The 21,699-nt window shown below is 42.5% G+C and overlaps 6 protein-coding genes across 6 annotated transcripts; 5 read left to right on the top strand and 1 right to left on the bottom strand.

Moving 5' to 3' along the window:
* Positions 1-1,134: 1,134 nt before the first annotated feature.
* On the bottom strand, positions 1,135-2,111 carry LOC108085587 (uncharacterized). Its single transcript, XM_041774539.2, has 2 exons — positions 1,937-2,111; positions 1,135-1,864 (listed from the first exon to the last, which is right to left on the bottom strand). The coding sequence occupies exons 1-2, from the start codon at positions 1,940-1,942 to the stop codon at positions 1,322-1,324; spliced, it is 549 nt and encodes a 182-aa protein (XP_041630473.2). The 5' UTR covers positions 1,943-2,111; the 3' UTR covers positions 1,135-1,321.
* Positions 2,112-4,459: 2,348 nt separating this feature from the next.
* On the top strand, positions 4,460-6,127 carry LOC108085614 (uncharacterized). Its single transcript, XM_017182286.3, has 2 exons — positions 4,460-5,169; positions 5,515-6,127. Exons 1-2 carry the CDS (start codon positions 4,488-4,490, stop codon positions 5,865-5,867), a joined length of 1,035 nt encoding a protein of 344 aa, XP_017037775.2. The 5' UTR covers positions 4,460-4,487; the 3' UTR covers positions 5,868-6,127.
* A 2,031-nt stretch (positions 6,128-8,158) lies between these two features.
* Osi13 (Protein) lies at positions 8,159-9,044 on the top strand. Its single transcript, XM_017182294.1, has 2 exons — positions 8,159-8,429; positions 8,668-9,044. Exons 1-2 carry the CDS (start codon positions 8,159-8,161, stop codon positions 9,042-9,044), a joined length of 648 nt encoding a protein of 215 aa, XP_017037783.1.
* A 6,783-nt stretch (positions 9,045-15,827) lies between these two features.
* Positions 15,828-17,334, top strand: Osi14 (DUF1676 domain-containing protein Osi14). Its single transcript, XM_017182283.2, has 3 exons — positions 15,828-16,130; positions 16,532-16,737; positions 16,802-17,334. The coding sequence occupies exons 1-3, from the start codon at positions 15,889-15,891 to the stop codon at positions 17,155-17,157; spliced, it is 804 nt and encodes a 267-aa protein (XP_017037772.1). The 5' UTR covers positions 15,828-15,888; the 3' UTR covers positions 17,158-17,334.
* A 1,109-nt stretch (positions 17,335-18,443) lies between these two features.
* Positions 18,444-20,187, top strand: Osi15 (DUF1676 domain-containing protein Osi15). The gene is made up of 3 exons (XM_017182271.3): positions 18,444-18,855; positions 19,298-19,450; positions 19,511-20,187. The coding sequence occupies exons 1-3, from the start codon at positions 18,537-18,539 to the stop codon at positions 19,681-19,683; spliced, it is 645 nt and encodes a 214-aa protein (XP_017037760.1). The 5' UTR covers positions 18,444-18,536; the 3' UTR covers positions 19,684-20,187.
* Positions 20,188-20,772: 585 nt separating this feature from the next.
* LOC121501923 (uncharacterized) lies at positions 20,773-21,075 on the top strand. The gene has a single exon (XM_041774537.1). The coding sequence runs from the start codon at positions 20,773-20,775 to the stop codon at positions 21,073-21,075; it is 303 nt and encodes a 100-aa protein (XP_041630471.1).
* The last annotated feature ends 624 nt before the right edge of the window (positions 21,076-21,699 follow it).

Below are 21,699 nucleotides of genomic sequence, written 5' to 3' on the forward strand. Positions count from 1 at the left end.
GTACCACCTTAATTCGAGAAGATACGTTAAAGCGACTTGGCTGGTATATATTTAGATACTCGCCCAAATATATACACTTCCTGTATCCATTTGATGGGGACTGCTTCCGCTTCCTTTGGCCAAATCCCAATAAAACTTGCGCACCTCCGGCCCCATCTCCGCCTTCTATAACTTCTACTTGTGCAGTCCCTGGATGTTTGTCCCATTTTCGGCTGTCTTATGGCCCACGTTTATTGCTCTGGCCCTAACACACACACACACATACACATACACGAGCGATTTCAGTTAAGAAACAAGTTCGGGCCAGAGTTCAGCTGTGTAAATATTTCCACATTGCCATGAACACAAGGATGAAAGTTAGTTGGCTGTAAGTGCGAGCACTCTCCCCCGTGAATTTAATCATAACAACACTCGCCCGAGATTCCAGAGGGTAACAACAATGAATTACGCAAAATGAATCATCATCCAATTAGCCGGCTTGAGAGTTTGACTACTCTATTGTGCATGCAGATGGAAAACTGTAGTCGTGTGGGTTAAGTAAATTAAAGCTGTTGGCCAGAACCAAGTAAGTTTAGTAGAAGGTATCTGCTTTGTATTTCTCTGGTTTCTTATTATTCTTTTAGTTTTTTTCAATCCAAAAATTTCTAATATACCACTTTGTAATTATTATGCAGGGTTTGTGACAATTACAAGGTAAACATTTAAATTTATTCATATATACTAATTCACCAAATAATCTATGCTAAATTAAAGCTATTTTAGCTACATAAAGAATCCGGAAGCCAGCAATAAATTTATGGCTAAAAGCAGCTTAATTATTAAATTTAAAATTGCAATTAAAACCCCACATGTACGGAATAATGACTTTTATCGCAGTGACTAGAGTTGAAATTTATAACCCAGAACCCGAATTTAATTAGTTGTTTGACCATTTCTAAAATCACAGCAATTAATCCAATCGGATTCCGGAAACGTAGAGCTATCTTTGTACCCAAAAAATATGCAAATAAGAGAATTGTAAACTTACAAAATTAAATCCAACGCAAATGCTAATTAGGCATTAGCAGAGCAAGGTGAAAAAATACAACGCATATTATTTAATTTAAATAAAGTTTACTTTTACTTTTTATTTGTGGGTTCGCCAAACAGTCTGCCGATTATCTCAAACTTGTTTCCGTATTTTGGGAAAGAAGTCAACTGAAGAGATTTCGGATGGCGTGGCTATGGAAGATTTTTGCAGGTACAATATAGAACGAGTTTATATCCGGATTGCAGCTAAATGAAGAGCGGTTCTGAGGAATGGGCGGGATTTTGGTGCAGTTTACTTCGTCTTCCACCAGCCGGATTGTCCACCGTAACCGCCTCCGTAGCTGCCTCCGTAGCTGCCACCGTATCCACCTCCGTAGCTACCTCCGTGGCCACCGCCGTAGCCACCTCCATAGCTGCCTCCATGTGTGGTTGTGATTACTTTGTAGACATCGACGTGGGCAGCACCTCCGTGGCCACCTCCGTAACCGCCACCATACCCGCCACCATACCCGCCTCCGTAGCCGCCTCCGTAGCCTCCAGAGTTCCAGCCACCGCCGTGACTGTAGCCACCTCCTCCATAGCCACCTCCTCCGTAGCCACCTCCTCCATAGCCACCTCCATAGCCGCCACCGTGTCCTCCTTCATAGGTGTTGATAACTTTGACCACCTGGACTCCACCGCCGCCGCCTCCGTATCCTCCTCCGTATCCTCCTCCGTATCCTCCTCCGTAGCCACCTCCTGAGTAGCCACCGCCTCCTCCGCCCTTCAGCAGACCCAGAAGTCCTGCATTGGTAGTGGCCAGAGTGGCGGCCAGAGCCAGGAAACACACAAATACCTAGTCCATGGAGAAGGAAAGTCAGTTAGACGTTAATCCTTTATCGAAATCCTCTTTCCGGCATCCACTCACTTTCATTTCGGACTGCTAACGCCTGCGAAGCAAAAGTAGAACTAATGCCAAAAGGCGAAATCGCTCTCGGTTTAATAGCCGCTTGGCCAAGCCCCAACAAAGGTGGCTTAGTGAGCGGCTAAATGCCGGACAAGCTACGCTTGGCTTCAAAGGCAAGGTCTTCTAGTCACCGGAGCGCCTTTTGTCTCAGAGTCAAATCTTCGGCAGCCCGGTCTGTTCCCGAAAATTAATTTATGATTTCCATTAAAGCAGGCGTAGGAAGAGTTCTGAGTTGAACTAGTTTTACTGCTAAATAAACCAGTAGAGTGCAGGCTGTGACACAGCATAAAATTGTTGAAAATAAAAACCAATTCAATTTCTAAACTCTCGTAAAATAAACTGAAAAAAATACCTAATTGAAAAGAAAATGTATTAATAAAGAAGTACCAAATAATAAATTAAATAGTAAATAAAATACAACTAAGCTGCTATAGTTAATTCAATAAAGTTGGTTTACTTAAATATATAATAATTATATTATTTTAAATTTTTAATTTGCAGTAAAGTCCATTAATTAATCTCAGTGTAATATTCCCAAAGTCACGCCACGAGTTGTGCGAAAAAAAACTGCAAGACTGCTTGTCCCAGTTGTTAGCTCATCGAAATCACCAGCCAGCCGCTTAACCAGCCACATGCAAATTTGTGGTAATAAAAAATAAATGCTTTATATGTCTTAAGTTGGCTTGATTCATGTTTGATCTTCTGTTGTCTTCCAGCATACTGCTCGCGTGGAACGGCCACACAATGTCGAATGAAATACGGGGTTTAGCCTTGTGCAGGAATCCAAAGAAATAAGCCACAGTCATCCTCCATTATGGCCTAAGCTCACCGAATGTGTTCCTTTGGCCACTATCAATCATAGCTAGCCGTTAATGGCCATGCTGGGGCAGGCCATTTCAATTGCCATTCAGTGCTTGGCCACAATTTGAGCCTGCCACTATAACAAAATCACACTAAAATTAGAGACCTCAAGCAGCCATTATCGCCAGGGGTAATCTCTCTCTTTCAGTGCCATAAGAACTCCTCATACATCATTCTAAATTTGGATAATGGAAAAACTAAGCCATCGAAATGGGACGGATATATTCTGCAGATAGTTGAATACATTTAGATTTAGGTCAAACTTTTAATTACGACTTCTTAATAAGGTAACTACGAAGCAATTTAGTGTCACTACTAAAACTCTATAGTAGTTGATCACATTTATTGATATTATCAATCCAAATTTAAGGTCAAGGTATTCCTAAGATTGGAACCTAGTCGTTCATAACTTAAAACTAAAATAAATCTAGGTGAATTCTTGCTTCTTAGAATCAAATCAAATCAAAATAATGCAAAGCACTAGGGACAAGAGCTCTCCACACTATGCCTAATCCAAGGTAGCAGTCTCTCAATTCTTTTCCTCCACCACAAGCCTAAAAGTAAGCTTCACTAAAAGGTTGAAGCTGGAAAACGAGGCGAAAAGCATGCTCGGATTTTTTATATGCATGCGGGAGCTGACAACTGGCGCCCAACAGCATGTGACAGACGACAGATGGAAAGCAATAACGTGAGTGCAACGTAACTGAAACTGCAGAAGAAATGTGTGTCCGCCCACAGTATCACCTGTCTGCTCTCAGTACAACAAAAAAAAAGTACGAGTTTGAAATATAAAGAAAAACTAACCGTAGAATAAGAAAGCATTCCAAAACTGTTTAAATTGAATTTGCAAGAAACTCTCTTTTATTTTTCAATTTAATATTCCTTTTTAAACTCACCAATGTATATTATTTATTTTCTGTGTAACCACTGGAAAGACTAAATGTATGTGTTCGCTAAAGCCATCTCAGCATAGATGCAACATTCAAATGGAAGCAGAAACCAAGTTTACCTGCCACAGGCACCTGGTTGCAATTAGCACGCACGGGACTGCAATTACGCGAATTTACCCATTGGGCACACTTTCCCAGGGCCCGACAAACATATATAGAATAGTGGCATCAGGTGCAAGGCCACCAGTTGAATCCGGGCCTTTGGTCGTGCAACAGGGCCATAAAATCAGGTGGTGAAAAGTGAAAACTACGAAAATGAGGCATTGTTTTCTAATTAAAGTGGTCGTGCCTCAACGGTCAGACCAGCACGTGTTGTGCTCGCTGAAGCGTTAATCTTCGATCACTCTGCGTCTGTGAACATTTACATAAGTGGGAACTGGGAAGTGGCCGGTTATCCCCACCCAATACCCAGATACGCCTGACGGACCACAATTCTATATATGTGAGGTAAAAGTCTTGGACGTGAAAAGCTATCTGGGAGATCAACCGCCCGCTTGACCGCAGGCCAAAAAGCCGCAACACTTTTCGGCGAAAGGCCGTAAAATCGCTCGACCGGAGAGCACCATAAAATGTCGAATGCCCCATAGAATTTGGTCTACAAAGATTTCGAAACACTTGGCGCCGCACAGTTCGATTCTAAACGGCGTGCGGTGTGCGTGTGCGAGGTGAACATCTCGAAAAGTCAACCAAAAGGATCCAGGATGTGGTCGCGACAGGTGCTGGTGCTCGGCATTTACGTGCTCGTAACAATGAAAGTGCCAAGGAGCAGCGGCAGTCGCTTTAATGGCGGCACTTCCGCCGGCAGCCAGAACCCACAACTAAAGCTGGAGATGAATGCGTGGCAGCCATTTACGCAGCACAACAATTGGCTTATCCTCCAGGCAACTGCTCCCAGTTCAATGCAACGCCAGCACCAGGAGATCCGTGAAAGGCAAACCCAGCCGGAACGACTTCCTGTCAATTACTATGCCTACAACCATCGTTACAACGAGAGTGTGGAGTCTCCTTCGGCTGGCGGAAATTACAAACAGGTTCCTCCTACCGATCCAGCCAGTTATGTCCTGGCCATCAGCCAGCAGATGCGGCGCGGCCAAATCCTGCGACAGTTGCCACCAGCCAAGGAAGCTGAACCGGAGCCGGAGCCGGAGCCGATGCCACAGCCTCAGCCGGAAGTTCGCGAGGCGGCAGCGACCTTAACCCACCCGGCTAATGGTGATGATGGTGTTGATGGCGAAAATGCGCACGAAATCGATCCCCTGGAAACAGGTGGAGAGCTGGTGTCACCCCGGGCAATCGATGCCTACTTAGAGCCCTTCGGGCGGGCTCTGGTGAAAGTGCGCGACTTCTGCGACACGCTCAGGATTGCAATTAACGACGAGACTGGTGGGTAATTTTCCTGTGAATTTGTCATCTTACCAAGGTTTTTTTGGGGTTATGCTTAAAATTCAATAATGTTTAATGATACCAAACATAATATATTTATTTTGTACTGATTTTAATAGCTTTCCTTTTCAAGGAATTGCTTTCAGAGAGACCTTAAAATTCTTGTGTTCTTTTCCGTAAAACAGACATATCAATAAGTTTCGTTTTTTTTATACTATTATTCCTAAAAATTTCTTAATTTCCCCATCAAGTTGAAGTGTAGCATAGCGACCCTTGGGGCTCTGGCGTCTGTGACTGACCAATTAATTAACTGGCTAACTAATGCCTCCGCTCCTTTACTCACAGACGAGGTCGTCACCAATAAATTGGATGCCACCACAAGCGAAACGGCAGCGCCATTTAGTGTAACATCAAAGGAACTCCTGGTCCAAGGTCGATCCCAGCGTCTGGCGGCGGAATCCGAGGGCCGCAAGCTCAAGAAGCTAAAGAAGAAGATCCAGAAGCTGCTGCTACCCCTGCTAATAGCCTATAAACTGAAGTTCCTCACCCTCATACCAGTGCTCATTGGCGGACTCACACTCCTGGTGGGCACCACGGGCCTGGCTGGCTTCTTCTTCGCGCTTTTTACGGCCGTAATGAGCCTGAAGAGCTCCGCGGGCGGCCACGCCAGCAAGTCGCTGGTCTTGAAGAAACTCTGATGGGTTTAGATTTTAAGCGAATTTCGGATTAAGCAGTTCGATTTGGGTTGGCCGGTCAACATCGATTGGTCGGTGGTCTGGTTTAGGGGCTATAAACGTGCGACGGCAACGGATTTTCAGCGATAGCTACGTCGTGGCCTCAAGTGAAATGAAGTATGTACATAACAGCCAAGGCGCCAAAAATCGATAAACAAATCAGATGTTTGGTGAGCCGTTTATTTTATACACTTCTTTTTAAAACAAATCCCAAATGTAATATTTAACTTACAAATAATTATAAATTCTTTATTTATAAAAATAAGTTCACGGAATGCAGACAGACAGTCTTGGTCTAAAAGGATAATTTAAAGTAAAATGAAATATAGTTCAAATTATATAAGAAACTTATGCAAATATGAATTTTTAATGTAAATTTAAACTATTTCATGCAGCTCCTTTTTCAGCGTACATATAAAACCTGCATATTCATCTTCCTGTCAGCAAGAGCGACAACTGAATTCCTGAAATACCTTCGACGGACAGGGTATAGTTTTAACATCAACCGGATGCCAGGTAAAAGCACCGCTGACACCCAGCAGCGATAAATTCCGCAGACACTCCGCCATTGGCTGTGTGTGGGGCATGGGGATCGGGCATGAAAAGTGACGACAGCGAAGCGCGTTAAAATTGTTGACTGGTGACTGCGATTAGTTCCGTGGCACGCGTGTGCATTTGAGTGTGTTTTTGGACGCCCAGTGAATATGCGAGTGTGGAGTCCGGGTGCCAGTGTGGTGTGTTGTGTGTGCTGGGGCCTGAGATAAGTCCATTTGTCTCGTCTGGGCCGCGCCTAATTCAGTTTGGACGTTATTCCATTTCCCGGCCAATATACATACACATTATTCCCGACGGCAAGGCCAACTTGTGTAATTGCAGAAGCTGATTTCGTTCGCTGGTTCCATGTTGGTGAAATTTAATTAATCCTATTTCTGTACGCACTTCGTGGGTCGATATGGCCCTGTGGCATTAACGGACAAATTTACATAAACACGAGCTAAGAGAAGACCTTTAAATTGAATTCCAAATATTTTCAGGGTTATTCAGGTTAATCTAAACGTTATTAATGAATTTTTAATAGAATTTTCATTGGGTGTGCCCTGGCACAGATTTCATTGAATTTGCTTCTGACACCACAAATTATATAGCAAATTTTATGCCCAATTAATAAAGCAAATTAAAAATCATTAACAAGAGGTTTGAAACATTACAAGCCAACATAAAGCAATCCAAATTTAAAATATGTATACTTTTAATTTAATTTTTAAGCTTACTACCCAATCTTTACTATATTTAAGCCATTTAAGTACGTTTCCCAACGCATTTCCCATTAACTTTATTAAAGATTTAAAATTTTCCTCAAGGATACAATAGTTTTCAGACATTACAAAACTTTTCGCAGAACTGTCTTAATTTTAACATAAATTAATGCACTTGCGACGTGTTAACGACTTAGAAAAGAACTTTGAAAAGGGGGAAATCCCTCTGTGAGTGACGTCAAGCATTTCCCCCAAAAGCTTTCCTCTGCACACACAGTTTAGAAATGGAAAAACGTTGCCGGCAAGTGAACCGAAACGGACCCACCAACGATAATGAAGAGTTTTTACTTGTTGATGGTTGGAGCAATTGACCCACGACAAGTGTGGTGCACACAAATACAGTAAAGCGGCCACGGATACAGTGAAATGTCTGCGGCGAGCCATTCATTAAAGCAGGGAAATTTTAATGTGTACGTTCACGCTCAAGTAAAACTGAATCGGCAGAGCAAAACAGAATCAGCGAAAACAAGTTAGAACACTTGGGAAAAGGCTTAAATATGAAACGAAAATTCAGAAATGCACTCTTGGCGAGTGTGTACAAAATCGGAAAGTCATTTGAAATGCTTTTGCTTGTTCAGCTTTATACATATGTACAATCTATGTTATGCTTTCTCGTTAGCAGCAGGTCCTGATTGCGTGCTGTTGTCGATGGTAAGATTTGACATCAAAAAAATATATCAAAGAATGCATCTCATCAAGAGTTGTTGTACAATTTTCTACATTTTCTACATTTTGCTCTTTTAAAGTACATTATTTTTCGCTGTGCAACCAGAAATGTTAGCGGTACTGAGTGGCCAAGACCAATTGGCCAAGAACATACAGATACCCAATTGAATCTAAATGCAGCGGAGTGCAACGAAGAGAGTGCCCCATTGGCAACAAACTGCAGTTGGCGCCTGCTTCTGCTCAGTCTGCTCGGAACTTTGAAACGGTGAAAACATGCTTAAGATTTCGATCTCATTAACGATTTTCCACCTGCTCTGGCCAGTGTCCTTCGGTGGGGCTTATAGCCTTCCTCCGGTGGTTCAGATGGGTGGCGCCATCGTGGCAGCCGTGGAGCAGGACGCAGAACATGAAGCTGCCACCGCGGAGCAGTTGCGTCTGGAACGAGAGTGGATTGCGGTGGCCGAAAATCAATTACAGAGACTTATTACCGAGGAGCTGAGTGTCGAGCAAGTGAAAAACCTCCTGGATGCCTGGAAACCCGAAGGTGGGTACTTAATTGTGGTCCCTACTATCACGAATTCAAAGGAAAAACTAAACAGTGATTGTTAGGTGCCCTAAAGGGGTTTGTTTTTAAAATTGTAAATTGCCAAATAGTGAAAGCGATTCCCCTAATCTCACAACTCTTAGCAATGTCTTAAGGCCCTCTTAGCTCTGATGAAAATTGGATTTCATTTCTACTTTAATTGGATATACATAAAACGTTAAATTTGTTTCTTTTTCAGGTCGCGGTAAGCACAAGAAGCAAAAGAAACTCATGAAAATGGTGTATCCCATGCTGGTGGCCGCCGCTCTGGCCAAATTGGTTATCCTTCCCTTGGTTCTCAAATGGCTGACGGCTCTGTCAACCTCATCGTTTGTCATGGGCAAAATTGCTTTGGTCACTTCGGGACTATTGGCCCTGAGATATATATTGTCGAATGGAAATGCCCGCGATCGGCTGGAGATTATTCACTCGTCGGTGCCAGCGATCAAGGGCTATCATGCGCCCACAGATCTCTCTGGCAGCGGGAGCACTTGGATGCCTATGCGACAGACCTATATCCCCTTGGGATTAGCCAAGGATCATAATTATGATAATGTGTATAAGCCATTTTTATAGGTTAAGCGGTTAAGTGAGATTGTTATCAGTTAATTTAAAGGTGAATAATGTTTAATTTAAACCAGAAAGAACTAACTTCTGAAAGCCGAAGATTTTATACTCTTGCAATTAGCAATTCATTTCAATTCGGAAACCTTTTCTATGGTAGTTTTTATTGAATTAGATTTAATTTTTAATTCTCACAATTTTAATGGCTCTTTATAAAAAGTTCCAAAAATGATAACTTTTATGCTAGATAAGAAAACAAATCTCAATCGGCCCTGCTTTTGATGACCCCTGCAAGGGTATTGAAATAAATTACGTATACGTAATATAGTTTTTTTGGATTAGATGTACTTTTCAATTTGAATTCAAGAATATATGTTATTAATATCCCTTAAAATTAAGTTGATTTTAGCATTTATATCAATTAGATTTTAAAAACTAAACTATTGTTGATTTATTTATATGCTGTTGTCGAAACTGGCACTTGACCTGGTTAAACATTTTATTTGATATTAATTCAAATCGTTTTGACCGTAATTTCAAATCACTTTTCCGGTATAATGTTAGCCAATAGACAAATACGTAACTCCCAGCTTCATCAACGATTAATTAGCACATGACTCGCCCGACTTTGACGACGTTACGTCGCCGACCTGCGTGCACGGAGCGCAAAAATTAACAGCACTGCGGTTCCGTTATGCATAAAACTGTTTATTGCGCATGCGCACCATCGGCCAACCCTCGGACCCCAGCCCAAGACCTAGGCGATCGACGACCAGCGCATAGTGGCCAACGGCCAAGCCATCAGTGTCGACGCACTGGAAGCGGCACTTCCGCAAATGCCTGGCTGCAATAAAGGCTGGCAAACGACGACCCAGCTTATGTAAAACGACCAAACGAAAGCCAAAGTCAACAAGCAGGTTGTCACAAATCAATCAGCATGCAGCAGCCGATGCAGTGTCACCAGTCGAGCAGCCTCCTGGGTGGTCGCGGTCTTCAAAATAAGAAAGCACAGTCGAAGTCGTAGAAAATTTGTTGCTTAATATTTATTCTTCCAGGGAGACAGCTTGTTATAATATACAAATAATAATTTTAGAATAATTTAATTTAGAAAATATTAAATAAAAAAATACAATTATTTAAAAATCAACTCTTTCAAAAATATATTTAGAAATACCAAATACCTTTAAAAAAAAATATATATATATATTTGACTTCGATAAGTTCATACTGATTGTACAGCTTCAAAGGTACCTACATTTTTTGTAAATTTAAAGACTTATGTTAGATTTTTATATATAATCCGTCCAATAGTCACTGTTCTCTACACATTTCTAAGACGGACTAATGCCAATTTTATGAGCTAGTGACTCCATGCTTGGCTGAATTTATGTTCGCTGCCTACGCACATCGCGCCTCCATTTCCGCGGCGCAAGTGAAAGTTGTAGGGCGCGAACAGCACAGAGACAATTGCAAGTATGGATACAGCCACCGATGTATCTGCGGGCCACAAGATACAAGATACAAACTACACAGGTATGCGCATGCCGGCCGCATATCTAACAGATCGATCAACAACAGGGCGTATCTCTGTGCCGCGACTTCTTTCTAAGTGAGACGTTGAAAGTGAAGTGAAGTTGAGACCCGAGCTCGGCAATTAGGCTGGGAAAAGGGGAAGGGAAGGGACGGTAAAGGGAAAGGGCGTTGGCAGAGGGACAGGTGAAGGTGGGACCGACGACGCGACGGCGGCCTTTGTCATCGCATCTCTGGCCCCTCAGCTATTAACAGCATTCTCAGATACGCCGACTGCGCAATGTTTGCGGCTCTCACGAGATTACTTAACCAGGCCATTTAGCATAGACACACCGCCTCGCATTTGTTGTCCGCATTTGTGTCATCAATTTCACTTTCTTTCGTGCCCAAGCGGATGGGGTTAAACAAAGCGGTGATACTTTAGGACTGCCTAAGTGTGATCCCACAGGCGCATTTAATCATATTTTTTCACCTGGCAAAAATAAACCGAAATGGGAGAGAGGATTAGACATTGAAAGGCGAATTTTCAGGCACTCTAACCGAGGTAACTGCAAGAAAACCTTTTATATATTTATAATAAACTCGAGTAGAAATTGCCATAGGAAATTATTGGCATTAGATGTTAGGACTAAAAATAATGGCTTACCGAAAGTAATTGAATACATCTCACGAAAATCTTAAAAAATACTCAAATATTTACAAAGGAAGCATACCCTCTGAAAGAGAGTAAATAACATACAACCAAGCTAAAAATACCAATTGCTCTCCTAGCTCTTGTGGCAAAGGCAAAGTGTATTGAATTTGTTTTGGGGTTGAAATGGAGAGTGCCCTCCTGGTAATAGCTATGAATTTTTTACTGCAAATACCATAACTAACGTCGACCCCAAAGCACAAAATATATGAAGAAAAAACGTTTGAGCCAAAAAATACAATTATGAATAAGCGTTGAATGCATGGAAACCGCTTTTTGCTGTGGCGCTGCACTTTCTCAGTCGAGCGACAATGACGACTACGCACAATATTGACATTTCATATTTGCACAAATGAAAAGAAAATCAATTTCACCTGCTGGCACGGCTCTTCAACGTTTAACCCAAATAGCTTAAAAAAAGCAATTTTAGTCGAGGCTCGTTTTTGTGTGCCTGTTGATGGGGAGAACATATTTTGTAGTGAAAGGAATTTCTGGGGGATTACAGGGTTTAGGATATTGATAGCTTGAAAAGGACATTGACAAAATATATTTCAGCTTTATTAAATATTTTATGACTTTCTAAAGTAAATGTAAAAATGTACATTACGATGAAAATTATACCGACTTTTGAAAGAAATTCTGATTTTTACTCAGAATATTGCAAACCTTAACTTTCTTTAACTTATTTTCTGTTGACAAAACTCCTTAAGCTTAATGCTTTAAGCATTTCGGTTCAATGCTTTCAGTTCAAAGCTTAGGGTTTGTCCCCCAATCCTGGCTGGCAATTCCAACGATTTTCCCTTTTGACATTTTATTTGCCCCAAAATAATTCTCTCTAACCGCTGACCGACCAATAAACATTCTGTGAAAATCACCACACCGCCTTACCACTGCGTTGGAATTCCAATAATGCCGCTGGCATTCAGATGGCTGATATTCGATGAAAATACACGCAAATGGGTCAGTAGAACGTGAGCTGCCCAAAAAAAAAAAGTATATAAGTATAAAGCCGGCAATGTCTCGAAATTTGACTGCGAATCGAGTCAGGCTAATTTGAAAAGCAAACGCACATGGAATCAAGCAACCTGCTAGCCACACCCACACGGCCCAGGGGAGGAAAGTGAGCAATCGAGTTATGGCAACTTGTTGCCGGCTAATTGAATGCCACCCAGCAACAAATCGCAAATCGAAAAGCGCACCAATGAAACGGAGCTAATTGACTTTGTGTAACATAAATAATGAATGCCTACCAGACTGCTGTCAGAAACGCATTAAATGAGGGGCAGGTTGCCACACAGTGCAAAAATATTGCCAATAAAAATTTAGATCCTTATGGATTTTTTTCCAGTCTTGAGGATTTCAAGAAATTTATTGTTGTCATTATGTTTGATATATATTTAGAACCATTAGTTGAACTCTACAATTTATAGTTTATTTTAATATCAGGAAAAATATATCTAAATATTTTTTATTATATTTACAAGCTATAAGTAAAGTATACACAATTTATTATTTGTTGCCTTTTTCTCTGTGCAACACTGACAGTTCTCGGAGGCAGAAACCGATAAAACCGCAACGAAGAAAAGAGAAATTGTTTATTGATTGGCATTTAGAAATTTTGTTTGATTTGACAGTTAGGCGGGTAATAAAACCTGACGTGTTATTGGCCGTTGGTGCGTTGGAGGTCCCCCGGCCAATTGATCCGGCAATCCCCCCAATCCAGCCATCCGGTTTAGCACTGCGCACTGCAGATTGCAAAATTCACCGAAAATTACATAACTTTCACTCACGAAAACGATGACGCGAATGTCGGCATGAATGAATGAAGGCGAAAAACTGGATCGTGTATGAGCCAAGGCAATGGTATGCGGGATACCATCATCATCATCATCATCATCATCATCCTCCTCATGAATGAAGCGGCACAATGCAATCTGGACTTCGCCGAACTATGCAAATTGGCGTCGCAACAAGTGAATCACTGGGTAAAATATGCTCAATAAGGCATACCTAGCACACTTTCTTTTTTTCTTCGAGCCGCTTTTTGGCCGTTTTACGCAGCTAAAACAATAACCGAAAATAAAGGCGCGTCACTCATACGCAGCGTGTGACAAGCCGACGCCCGCGGCTCATTTGCCCAGCAACAATCAGCCCGGCAATAGCAATAACAACAGCTACGGTGAAATATCGCTACAGTGAATGCATCTTGATGTGGTTACATTCAGTTCGTGCCGCAGAGCCTTCACTGTGCGAACAAAAACAACATGAACCACAATAACAGCAGCATTGAGGACAGCAACATTTAGTGTCGCATTTCGTTGTAATATAAATGAAAGTGAGTGAGGCCTTTTTTCTCTCTCTCTCCGCCTTTTGAATGGACTGCCTTTAATAAGCTGCTGGAGGGACAATAAAAATACAAATTTTGTTGCTGCCAAAAATTGAAGTTGTTTCGATTTTATAGAGATCTTTTGTATGAAACGTTGAATTTTACGATGCAATGCCAAGCAGAGAAACTCGGCTGGCAACATAAACCGAGCACCGTCACAATGCAGCTGGCAGAACGTGACTGGGAAATCATCGGCGGATAGGATGATGGCTAGATGCCTAGATGTCTCTGAATGGATGATTCACAAGGTTGACTGCCGCTTGATAGACTTGTAAAAGTGTCTCAGGTCGCGAGAGAAACTACTTCGATGGGAAATCGTGTGCAGATCCAGTCACAAGATAGATTAAATTTGTAGGTTGCCAACAGAATGCGAAAAGGGTATAGTTATATGAAAGGCAATCTGCTCAATATTCTTAGATTTTGTTTTCTAAGTTTGGCAAAAATTTGCTTTGATTTAATAGCAAACCTATCTAGTTACCTAATTTCTTGCGATTTATAAGACACTTTTAGCTGATAGGTAATAATTTTGTTTAATTTATTTTCGATTAGCAACTCCTCTTATAAGCCAAAAATAAAAAAAAAAAAAATTATGCTTTAATATTAATTAATTTCTACAGGTGTGAACATCAATTGGAATAATTAGCATGAATTAATTAAACAAAAATAAAAATATTGTAAGGAATTCTTTGAGATAAATGTTATTAGATAAAAAGGAAATATCTCAAAATATTTGGCATATTTTTCGTAATTTTTCCTAATTTTTTCAGCAAATTCCTTTCAGCTTGTTATATAAATGCCATGAGCACAATCTTCTCATTCACCTCCACCTACTTTAGCCACTTAACTTTCAATTATTACCACATACATATACCCATTCGGCGCACAGTCCAATTCAATCATCAAAGTGCTAAATACTATTTCACCATACCTTTTTATCCTAACAAAAACAGCAACAAAAATGCAGAAATAACAACAACAACAGCAGAAGAGGCAAACACAAATGACCCATTTATGTTGGAGAAAGAGGAAAAACACATTTTTGGCGTTCATAAATGGGCAGCGTGAAATATACGGCAACCGGATCGGTTAAGAAGCGTCAATAAATTAGCAAATATGTGACTTGTGGATTGCGAGAGTCGGATGAAAGCGCAAACGCAACGGCGAACGGAGACTCAGACCGCCGGTAAACATGGGACCCCAGCCTCGTTGAGGGCGTGTGCGTATCGGGGCCCAAGACCCAAGACCAAGTCACCAGACCCATGCCCAATGCCTGGCCCAGGTTTAATAGTACACTGCAGAAAAAAATATAAAGAAATTAATTGATCATTTTTAAGGAAAGTAACATATCAACCTTCTAAATAGTAATTGCTGAAAACAATTTGAATACTTAGATTCTTCTTGATGGGATTTTAAGAACTTAGGGGTAAAATGAGTAATATTTTGGGTGAACTGGAAATAGTTAAGGTACTTTGATACACTGTGGTTTTATTTAAGTGCTAGGTGATATTTTACATTGTATTAATTCAAGTACGTAATTATATTGTGGCAATGTCAACTTAATCCATATAAAACAAACATTGACAAATGGATTTTTATGCCTTATATTAGATTTTTTATATATATAAGGCATACTTTTTGGTACATGGTTGGGGTATCGGAAGTGGTAGGGCCTAAAATTTTCAGATTTTTCCCTGTGCAGACCTTAGCCAATGATGCCGATTGTTTACTTGAGGGTGCCCCTTAACGTCTGAACGTCTTTCCGTCCAGCGTCTTTCCAAGTCCAAGTACAAGTTTCTCTCTCCGGCGACGCTGACGTTGACGTTAACGTTGACGGATGACGACGCTGCCGAAAAAAAGGCAGCCCGAAATGAACATATTCACTTAACAAACAAGTTGACTTTATTTCCCCGCCGTTCTCTGGAATTATGGCGCTGCGTCTGCGTCTGTTACTCTGCGAGTGAGTCTCCAGTTCCGAGCGCGCTCTTTTCGCGTCTTTGGCCAGGTCCGTAGCTTCCGCTCTCGGCCGGGTTTACTTAATTTACTTTTAAATTGTTTTGTAATGCGCACCGACTGCGACGCCGGCGGCGACCGAACCGCTGAGCGGCTTGGCGGCTCAGCTGCTGCAGCCGGCGGCCCAATATAAAAGGCTAGATGTCCGGAGACGCATACATCAAACTCATCTCAGCGCTCTGCAGAATCAGCAGCATCAACAGCTCCAATAGCAAGGATTAACCGCGTCAGTTTCGAAAATGAAAGTGTTTGCCATCGCCTGTGTGACCCTTTTGGCGGCCAGCTGCGCCTTTGCCGCCCCCAGTCTGCAAGACAACCGCGTCGAGGGGGACAACACTCTGGGCAGGGCGGCCAGATACCTGGGCGCCTGCCTCGAGAGCGACGACATGGCCACCTGTCTGGCCGTCAAGGGAATCACCGCCCTTAATCGGGCCGCCAGGAGCAACAACATCGAGCTGGCCAGCGGTGTCACCTTCCAAAGGTGTGTGTTTACATTCAGTGAAAGTGGATTAACATAAAGCTCAGATGTGTTCTGGGAAAAACTTTAATGAGTGGCTAGAAGTTTCAAGTGGTTGCATCACAAACTTTACTAATTGTGAGAAAAAGTTGGTGAGAAATTAAGATCTCAAGCTAATTGGAATGAAGAATAAGTGAAGCTGACAGGTATTCAAGTGGCAATCCATTTTATGGTGTCTGAAGTTATCACAAAATTAGCTAATTACAAATGGCCTTAGAATATGAAAATACCTCTCAAAGATTTTGTTAATAACATTTGCTAGTGAAAAGTCAATAAATCATAAATGGCTACATTTTAGTTTAAAATAGAAAATGTTAGATAATAGACAATTAGTCTAATATTTTACTACAATTTACTTTCCACAGAGATCCAGCCAGCCCCGTTTCCCGCACCGGAAAATCCCTGAGCGAGCAGGATGTCTACGCCGAGCTGCCCCAGAATGCCGATGAGCGCACTGGCCGTCTAGTCGATCTGGCCATCTCCAGCGCCACCGACTTCCTGAGCAGCCACAACCTGGAGTTCAAGCTGCCCGCCGAGACCACCCAGCAGGTGGCCCGCGCTCTCGATGAAGGTGAGTTTCCTTGGGACACACCCCCCTAAAAACGTTGTAATCATTTCATGAATTTTCTCCTCAGGCCGCGGCAAGATCAAGAAGATGATTGGACCCCTGGCTCTGGCCATCGGTGCTAAGCTCTTCGCTGTCATTCCCCTGGTGCTCGGTTTCCTGGCCCTGCTCACCTTCAAGGCCGTGATTGTGGCCAAGATCGCCTTCTTCCTGGCCATCCTGGTCGGCGGCTCTCGTCTGCTCGGCGGATTCGGCAACAAGTTCGGAGGTAGCTCCTACGGAGGAGCCTACAGCTCGAACGCCTGGTCCGCACCTGCCAGCGCCGGCTGGAGCTCGGGAGCCTCCTCGTCCTATCCCTATGCCCGCAGCATCAACGATGATGCCCAGCAGTTGGCCTATGCCGGTCAGGAGCAGCAGCAGCAGTAAGGAGGAGCCAGGATCTAGGTCCAGGTCATGCTTGTCAGCCACAGATGTGCCTTCGTTTTGAAACACCCTTAGCATGTAGTAATTTATTCGAAGTGTAATTAACTAATTTATTGCCGCACACAGCAAAAGCAACCGAAACAGCATAGTCAAGTCGAAATGTTTGAATAAAACTAAGAGTATTCCCAAAAACAAATCCAAAATTCCGCACACACGTGTTTACCTGCGGCCAGGCCAGGCCAGGCACTCGTACTTTCCCAGGGCTTAATTGAAATGCTTTCAGACCCACAAAATATGTGGAACTTTGTCGCATGGGCGGCAACCAGTTTCGGGTAGCAATTAAAACTTGTGGCAGGTTCTGTTGCGGGGAAAAAACTAGAATTGCCGATAAGCTGGGTACGTAGTACGTAGTTTTTTGTTTGTTATTTTTTTTTTTTTTTGGCAAGTTTGTGGCAGTGCTCATAATTGGAGTTTCTAGTGACCATGTGACGGCCGCTTGGCATGTTAATTGTTTACTAGAAACTTTCTACTTATGCTCATAAAAGTGTCACTTTGCGATTGGAAAGAGATATATGCGACGATGTGCTACAATTCAGCTTTCTTTTGGAAATAGATTTAGAAGCAATTGAAATAGAAAACGAGCGCCGAGCGCCAGCGGAGAATGAAATCGAAAGCGTTGAAAGCGCCGGAGCAACTAACTGGGCCAAATTGTGCATTAAGTCATCACCGCTAGAGCATACCAAATACGGCAGATATGTCCAATATGGCAAGGGTGTCGCGCGGGTATGTTGTGCTCTCCCAGATCTCCCCAACAGAGGAACTCCTCCAAGAATCTGGCACAGGCAACCCGAACACGTCCCAGGTGCCGGCATTGCATGCCAAGTGCGGATACGCTAACGGCGGTCGCCCGAAATTGGGCCACTTGCTTATATAAAATATATATACAAAAATCATATTCAGCCGGCAGACTGCCAGCCGGGCAGCCAAAACCAGAGCCAGAGCCAAAGCCCAAGCCGAAGCCACTTCCCTTTCGTTGACATCGCGACGTGCGTGGAAATATGGTCAAGAAATTGCCGGCAAGGTAGCATACGCATATGCTTTGCATAAATTGATTGTGGATTTTTTGGCTCTCCGGTATTGGTATTGGTATATTGGTATTGTTATTGTTATTGCAATGCGGCGGTGCGTTTTGGCCTGTCGCGCGATTTCTAGCCACAAAATTGGTCAATCGTCGCCGATACAAAATGGTATAAAATGCGGGGGCAGTGCATTCAATTAGCCACAAAGCGCTTCCCGTTCGCCAAGCACAGCACAGCAGCAGCAGCAGCTCCCGGCAGCCGTTCCCAGGAATCAGGATTATTTACCCCCTTTTACTAAGCAAAATGTGCGCGAAATTCGTTTGTGTAGTGCTGCTGGCCAGCCTCGTGTGTGGCTCCCTGGCCCTGCCCTCGCAGGACAGCGGTGAGCGGGATCTGGTCAACATGCTGAACCGCCTGGATAACGAGGAGTCCGTGCCGCTCTTCGGCGGTCTGCGGATCGACCGATCGGAGACGGGCCGCAGCTTCGGTGCCGGCAAGGCCGTCGAGTCCTTCGAGGATCGCGCCGAGCGATACCTGGAGACTCACGAGCTGAACCTCTCCTTCTCCGGAGATGAGCAGGAGGAGAACGCCGAGAACGAGTACACCGGACGCGCCATGGAGGGTGAGTAATTCGACGGTTGGAGAAAGGGAAGAACGAGAAGAGAAGCTTTACATATTCATTAAATTTGAATAAATGTTAACATGGAATTATTTCACAATTCCAAAAACAACTTAAACGTAAATAGGAGTGTCTTAAAATTTAAAAACTCTTCCTCGACCTTTACAACTCGAAATAATATGTACTGTATTCTTTTATTACTTTATAAATCTTTGTTATAATTTAAAACGCAAGTAGAACATTTGTATTACTAAAAGTTAATTTCCTGCTTAAAATTAACTTAACTTCTTAAATTAAACTAACTTCTTCAATCAAAACAAGCTGCATACTTCGTGGCCTTGCCAAAAAGTGAAAGCTTTCTCCCGCCTGCCAAGCACTGTATACTTTTGGGTAACTTACTGAGTTTCACGCTTTCTCTTTACCTTTTTCTATTAAACAAAAACAGAATCCCGTAGCAAGCGCATGAAGAAGATGCTCCTGCCCCTGCTCTTGGTCCTGAAGCTGAAGAAGGCCATCGTCGTCAAGGTTATGTTCACTATCATCAAGTTCATCTCGCTGAAGGCTCTGGCCATCTCCTTCCTGGCCCTCATTCTGGCTGGTGAGTTTGCCTGACAATGGCTTATAAAATGGAACAATTAAAAACCAATTCCTTTTGCAGGTGCCACCTTCTTCAAGGATCTGCTGGCCAAGAAGAAGGAACACATCACCACTGCCTACATCACCGGCAGCCCCCTGAACGCCGACATCGTGCACTCCGACTGGAGCCGCAATGGTCAGGCTGGTGCCGCCGATCTGGCCTACAACCACTACGGTCTGGCTCAGCCCTTCTAGGCTGGAACTTCCCAAATCGATCCATCCATCGCTCGCTATTCTAGCCTGAACCCCTCACCTGCTATATCTTACCCTACCAAAGCTTCACCTTCTTCGCCTTCTGTCCTCATTCCTTCTTCCTCTCCACTCTATGCTCGTCATCCCTGTCTCCTTTCCTCCTAAAGACTCACCTGAAGAATGGCTTAATTCGTAGTCAGTAATTATTTAGTTACATTTAGTTAGTTAGCTGCGACATACCAAAAAAAAAGGAAAAAGAAAATCACAAAAATAGAGAGAATACCACAAACGGTCCACGACTCTTGGCTAGCTCAGGACAATGCTTAAGGATACTAAAGTCAATCATGATTGCGCCATATTTATTGCACATTTCCACAATCCACATGTCTCTTGGCGGATGTAAATGTCACTCAGGTTCATCGAAAACAACGAAGATTATGCCTGCTCAAGAGCTTACTTACTAAGTATTTATTCAGATAACTTAAAGCAATTGAATAAAAATGATTCAACAAATGCAGAAACATACCCGCCTCCTACCTTGTTTGTCTTAAACGATTTAAGCTGAAAATGTAACAGGTATCGTGGGGCTATAAACAGCTTCAAAGCGTCGAAGCAAAAAATTAGGGGCTCCCGCTTCCCTTGATGTATGTAAAACATATTTTCTGACCTTTTTTTTTTAGCCTGACAAAATGTCACAAGACCCCGGTCGCAGATATTCGACAGGGGCAAAGATTAATGGCCAACTGGCAACTTGATTTATTTTGCGCCCTCTGTTGACATGACTTCCGATTTTCCGAACGAACTGAAATGAAAACGTCAAGTTAAGTCAACAAGAAAACCCGAATTTAACCAAAATGTAAATACGGAATTTTCACGGTTACTTTCTATAGCTTTTGCTTTTTAAACACTTTCATTTGGGTTTCTCGCAAATCCAGATATATTTCTGCTTAATTATATTAGCAAATTTAATTGGTTGGACTTAGGCCAGTGGGCTTTCTTGGCGATAACTTCCTAATTGGATTTTAATCAATTGTCCCACTTGGAGATGATATATAAACGGCCATCGAGTGCCCAAAGATCAACATATCTAAGATGAACGGCTTAAGCAACAAACTCGTTGGGCTTGCCCTCATTGTTGGCCTTTTAGTGTCCTTGGCCTGGACCCTTCCAGTCGACGAGGAAAAAACTTCACTTTCGCCCAAGGATGATGCTGTGAACGTTGAGCCTGTGCCGGTTGCGGAGGAGTATTCCGTGAACGGTGGCCAGCTGCGATTCCCGCCCTTCAATAATAATGGAACAGGATTTTTCGAGAAATTCGGCGAGAAGTTTAGAAATAAGTGGACCACATCAACAACGACTAGCACAAGAAAGCCTCCAAGGGGAGAGAATTTGTAATTTCATTAAATCAGCCTCTATATTTATTTTTATTACGATGTAATTTTTTCATAATTTCTAAATAAATTTTACTTGAATTTTGATGCAATAAGTTTGAGGTAAAGCCTTTAATTTATAATTCCTATTTAGGTTAACATGAATAGGTATTTGTTTTTGTGGCAGATAATTTTGAATTATCATTATAATCAAAAAGTGTCATTGAAATTTAGCCTGATTAATTAATATTTAAAAGTGATACTCTTTACTCCTAATTACCCAAACCGTGTCATTGTTCATGCCATCTTTTCCGACAAACACTGGCTGGCTGGGAAAAAGCGAAAATCAAAAGCCGGCCAACAAATTGGTCATTAGCACTGCATGTAATCTGAATATAAAACAGGCAAGAGACACGGCGTGGAAAGATATATTACCTCAAGGGCAAAATGAGCAAAGAAAGTAGCGAAACGAGGCTGGGGCCAGACAAAAATGAAAATGTAGTAATAATTAACAATGAATTGTTAGTTAGTCCCAGTTAGGCAGCGATAATGCTGTGTCTTAATTTATGGAGGTCCGAGGCACGCGACTCGTACTCGGAATCGTACTCGTAATTACCTGGATGTCCCAGACCCGGAGAGTTTTCTATTC

Source organism: Drosophila kikkawai, chromosome 3R (assembly GCF_030179895.1).
Source record: "Drosophila kikkawai strain 14028-0561.14 chromosome 3R, DkikHiC1v2, whole genome shotgun sequence".
NCBI lineage: Eukaryota > Metazoa > Arthropoda > Insecta > Diptera > Drosophilidae > Drosophila > Drosophila kikkawai.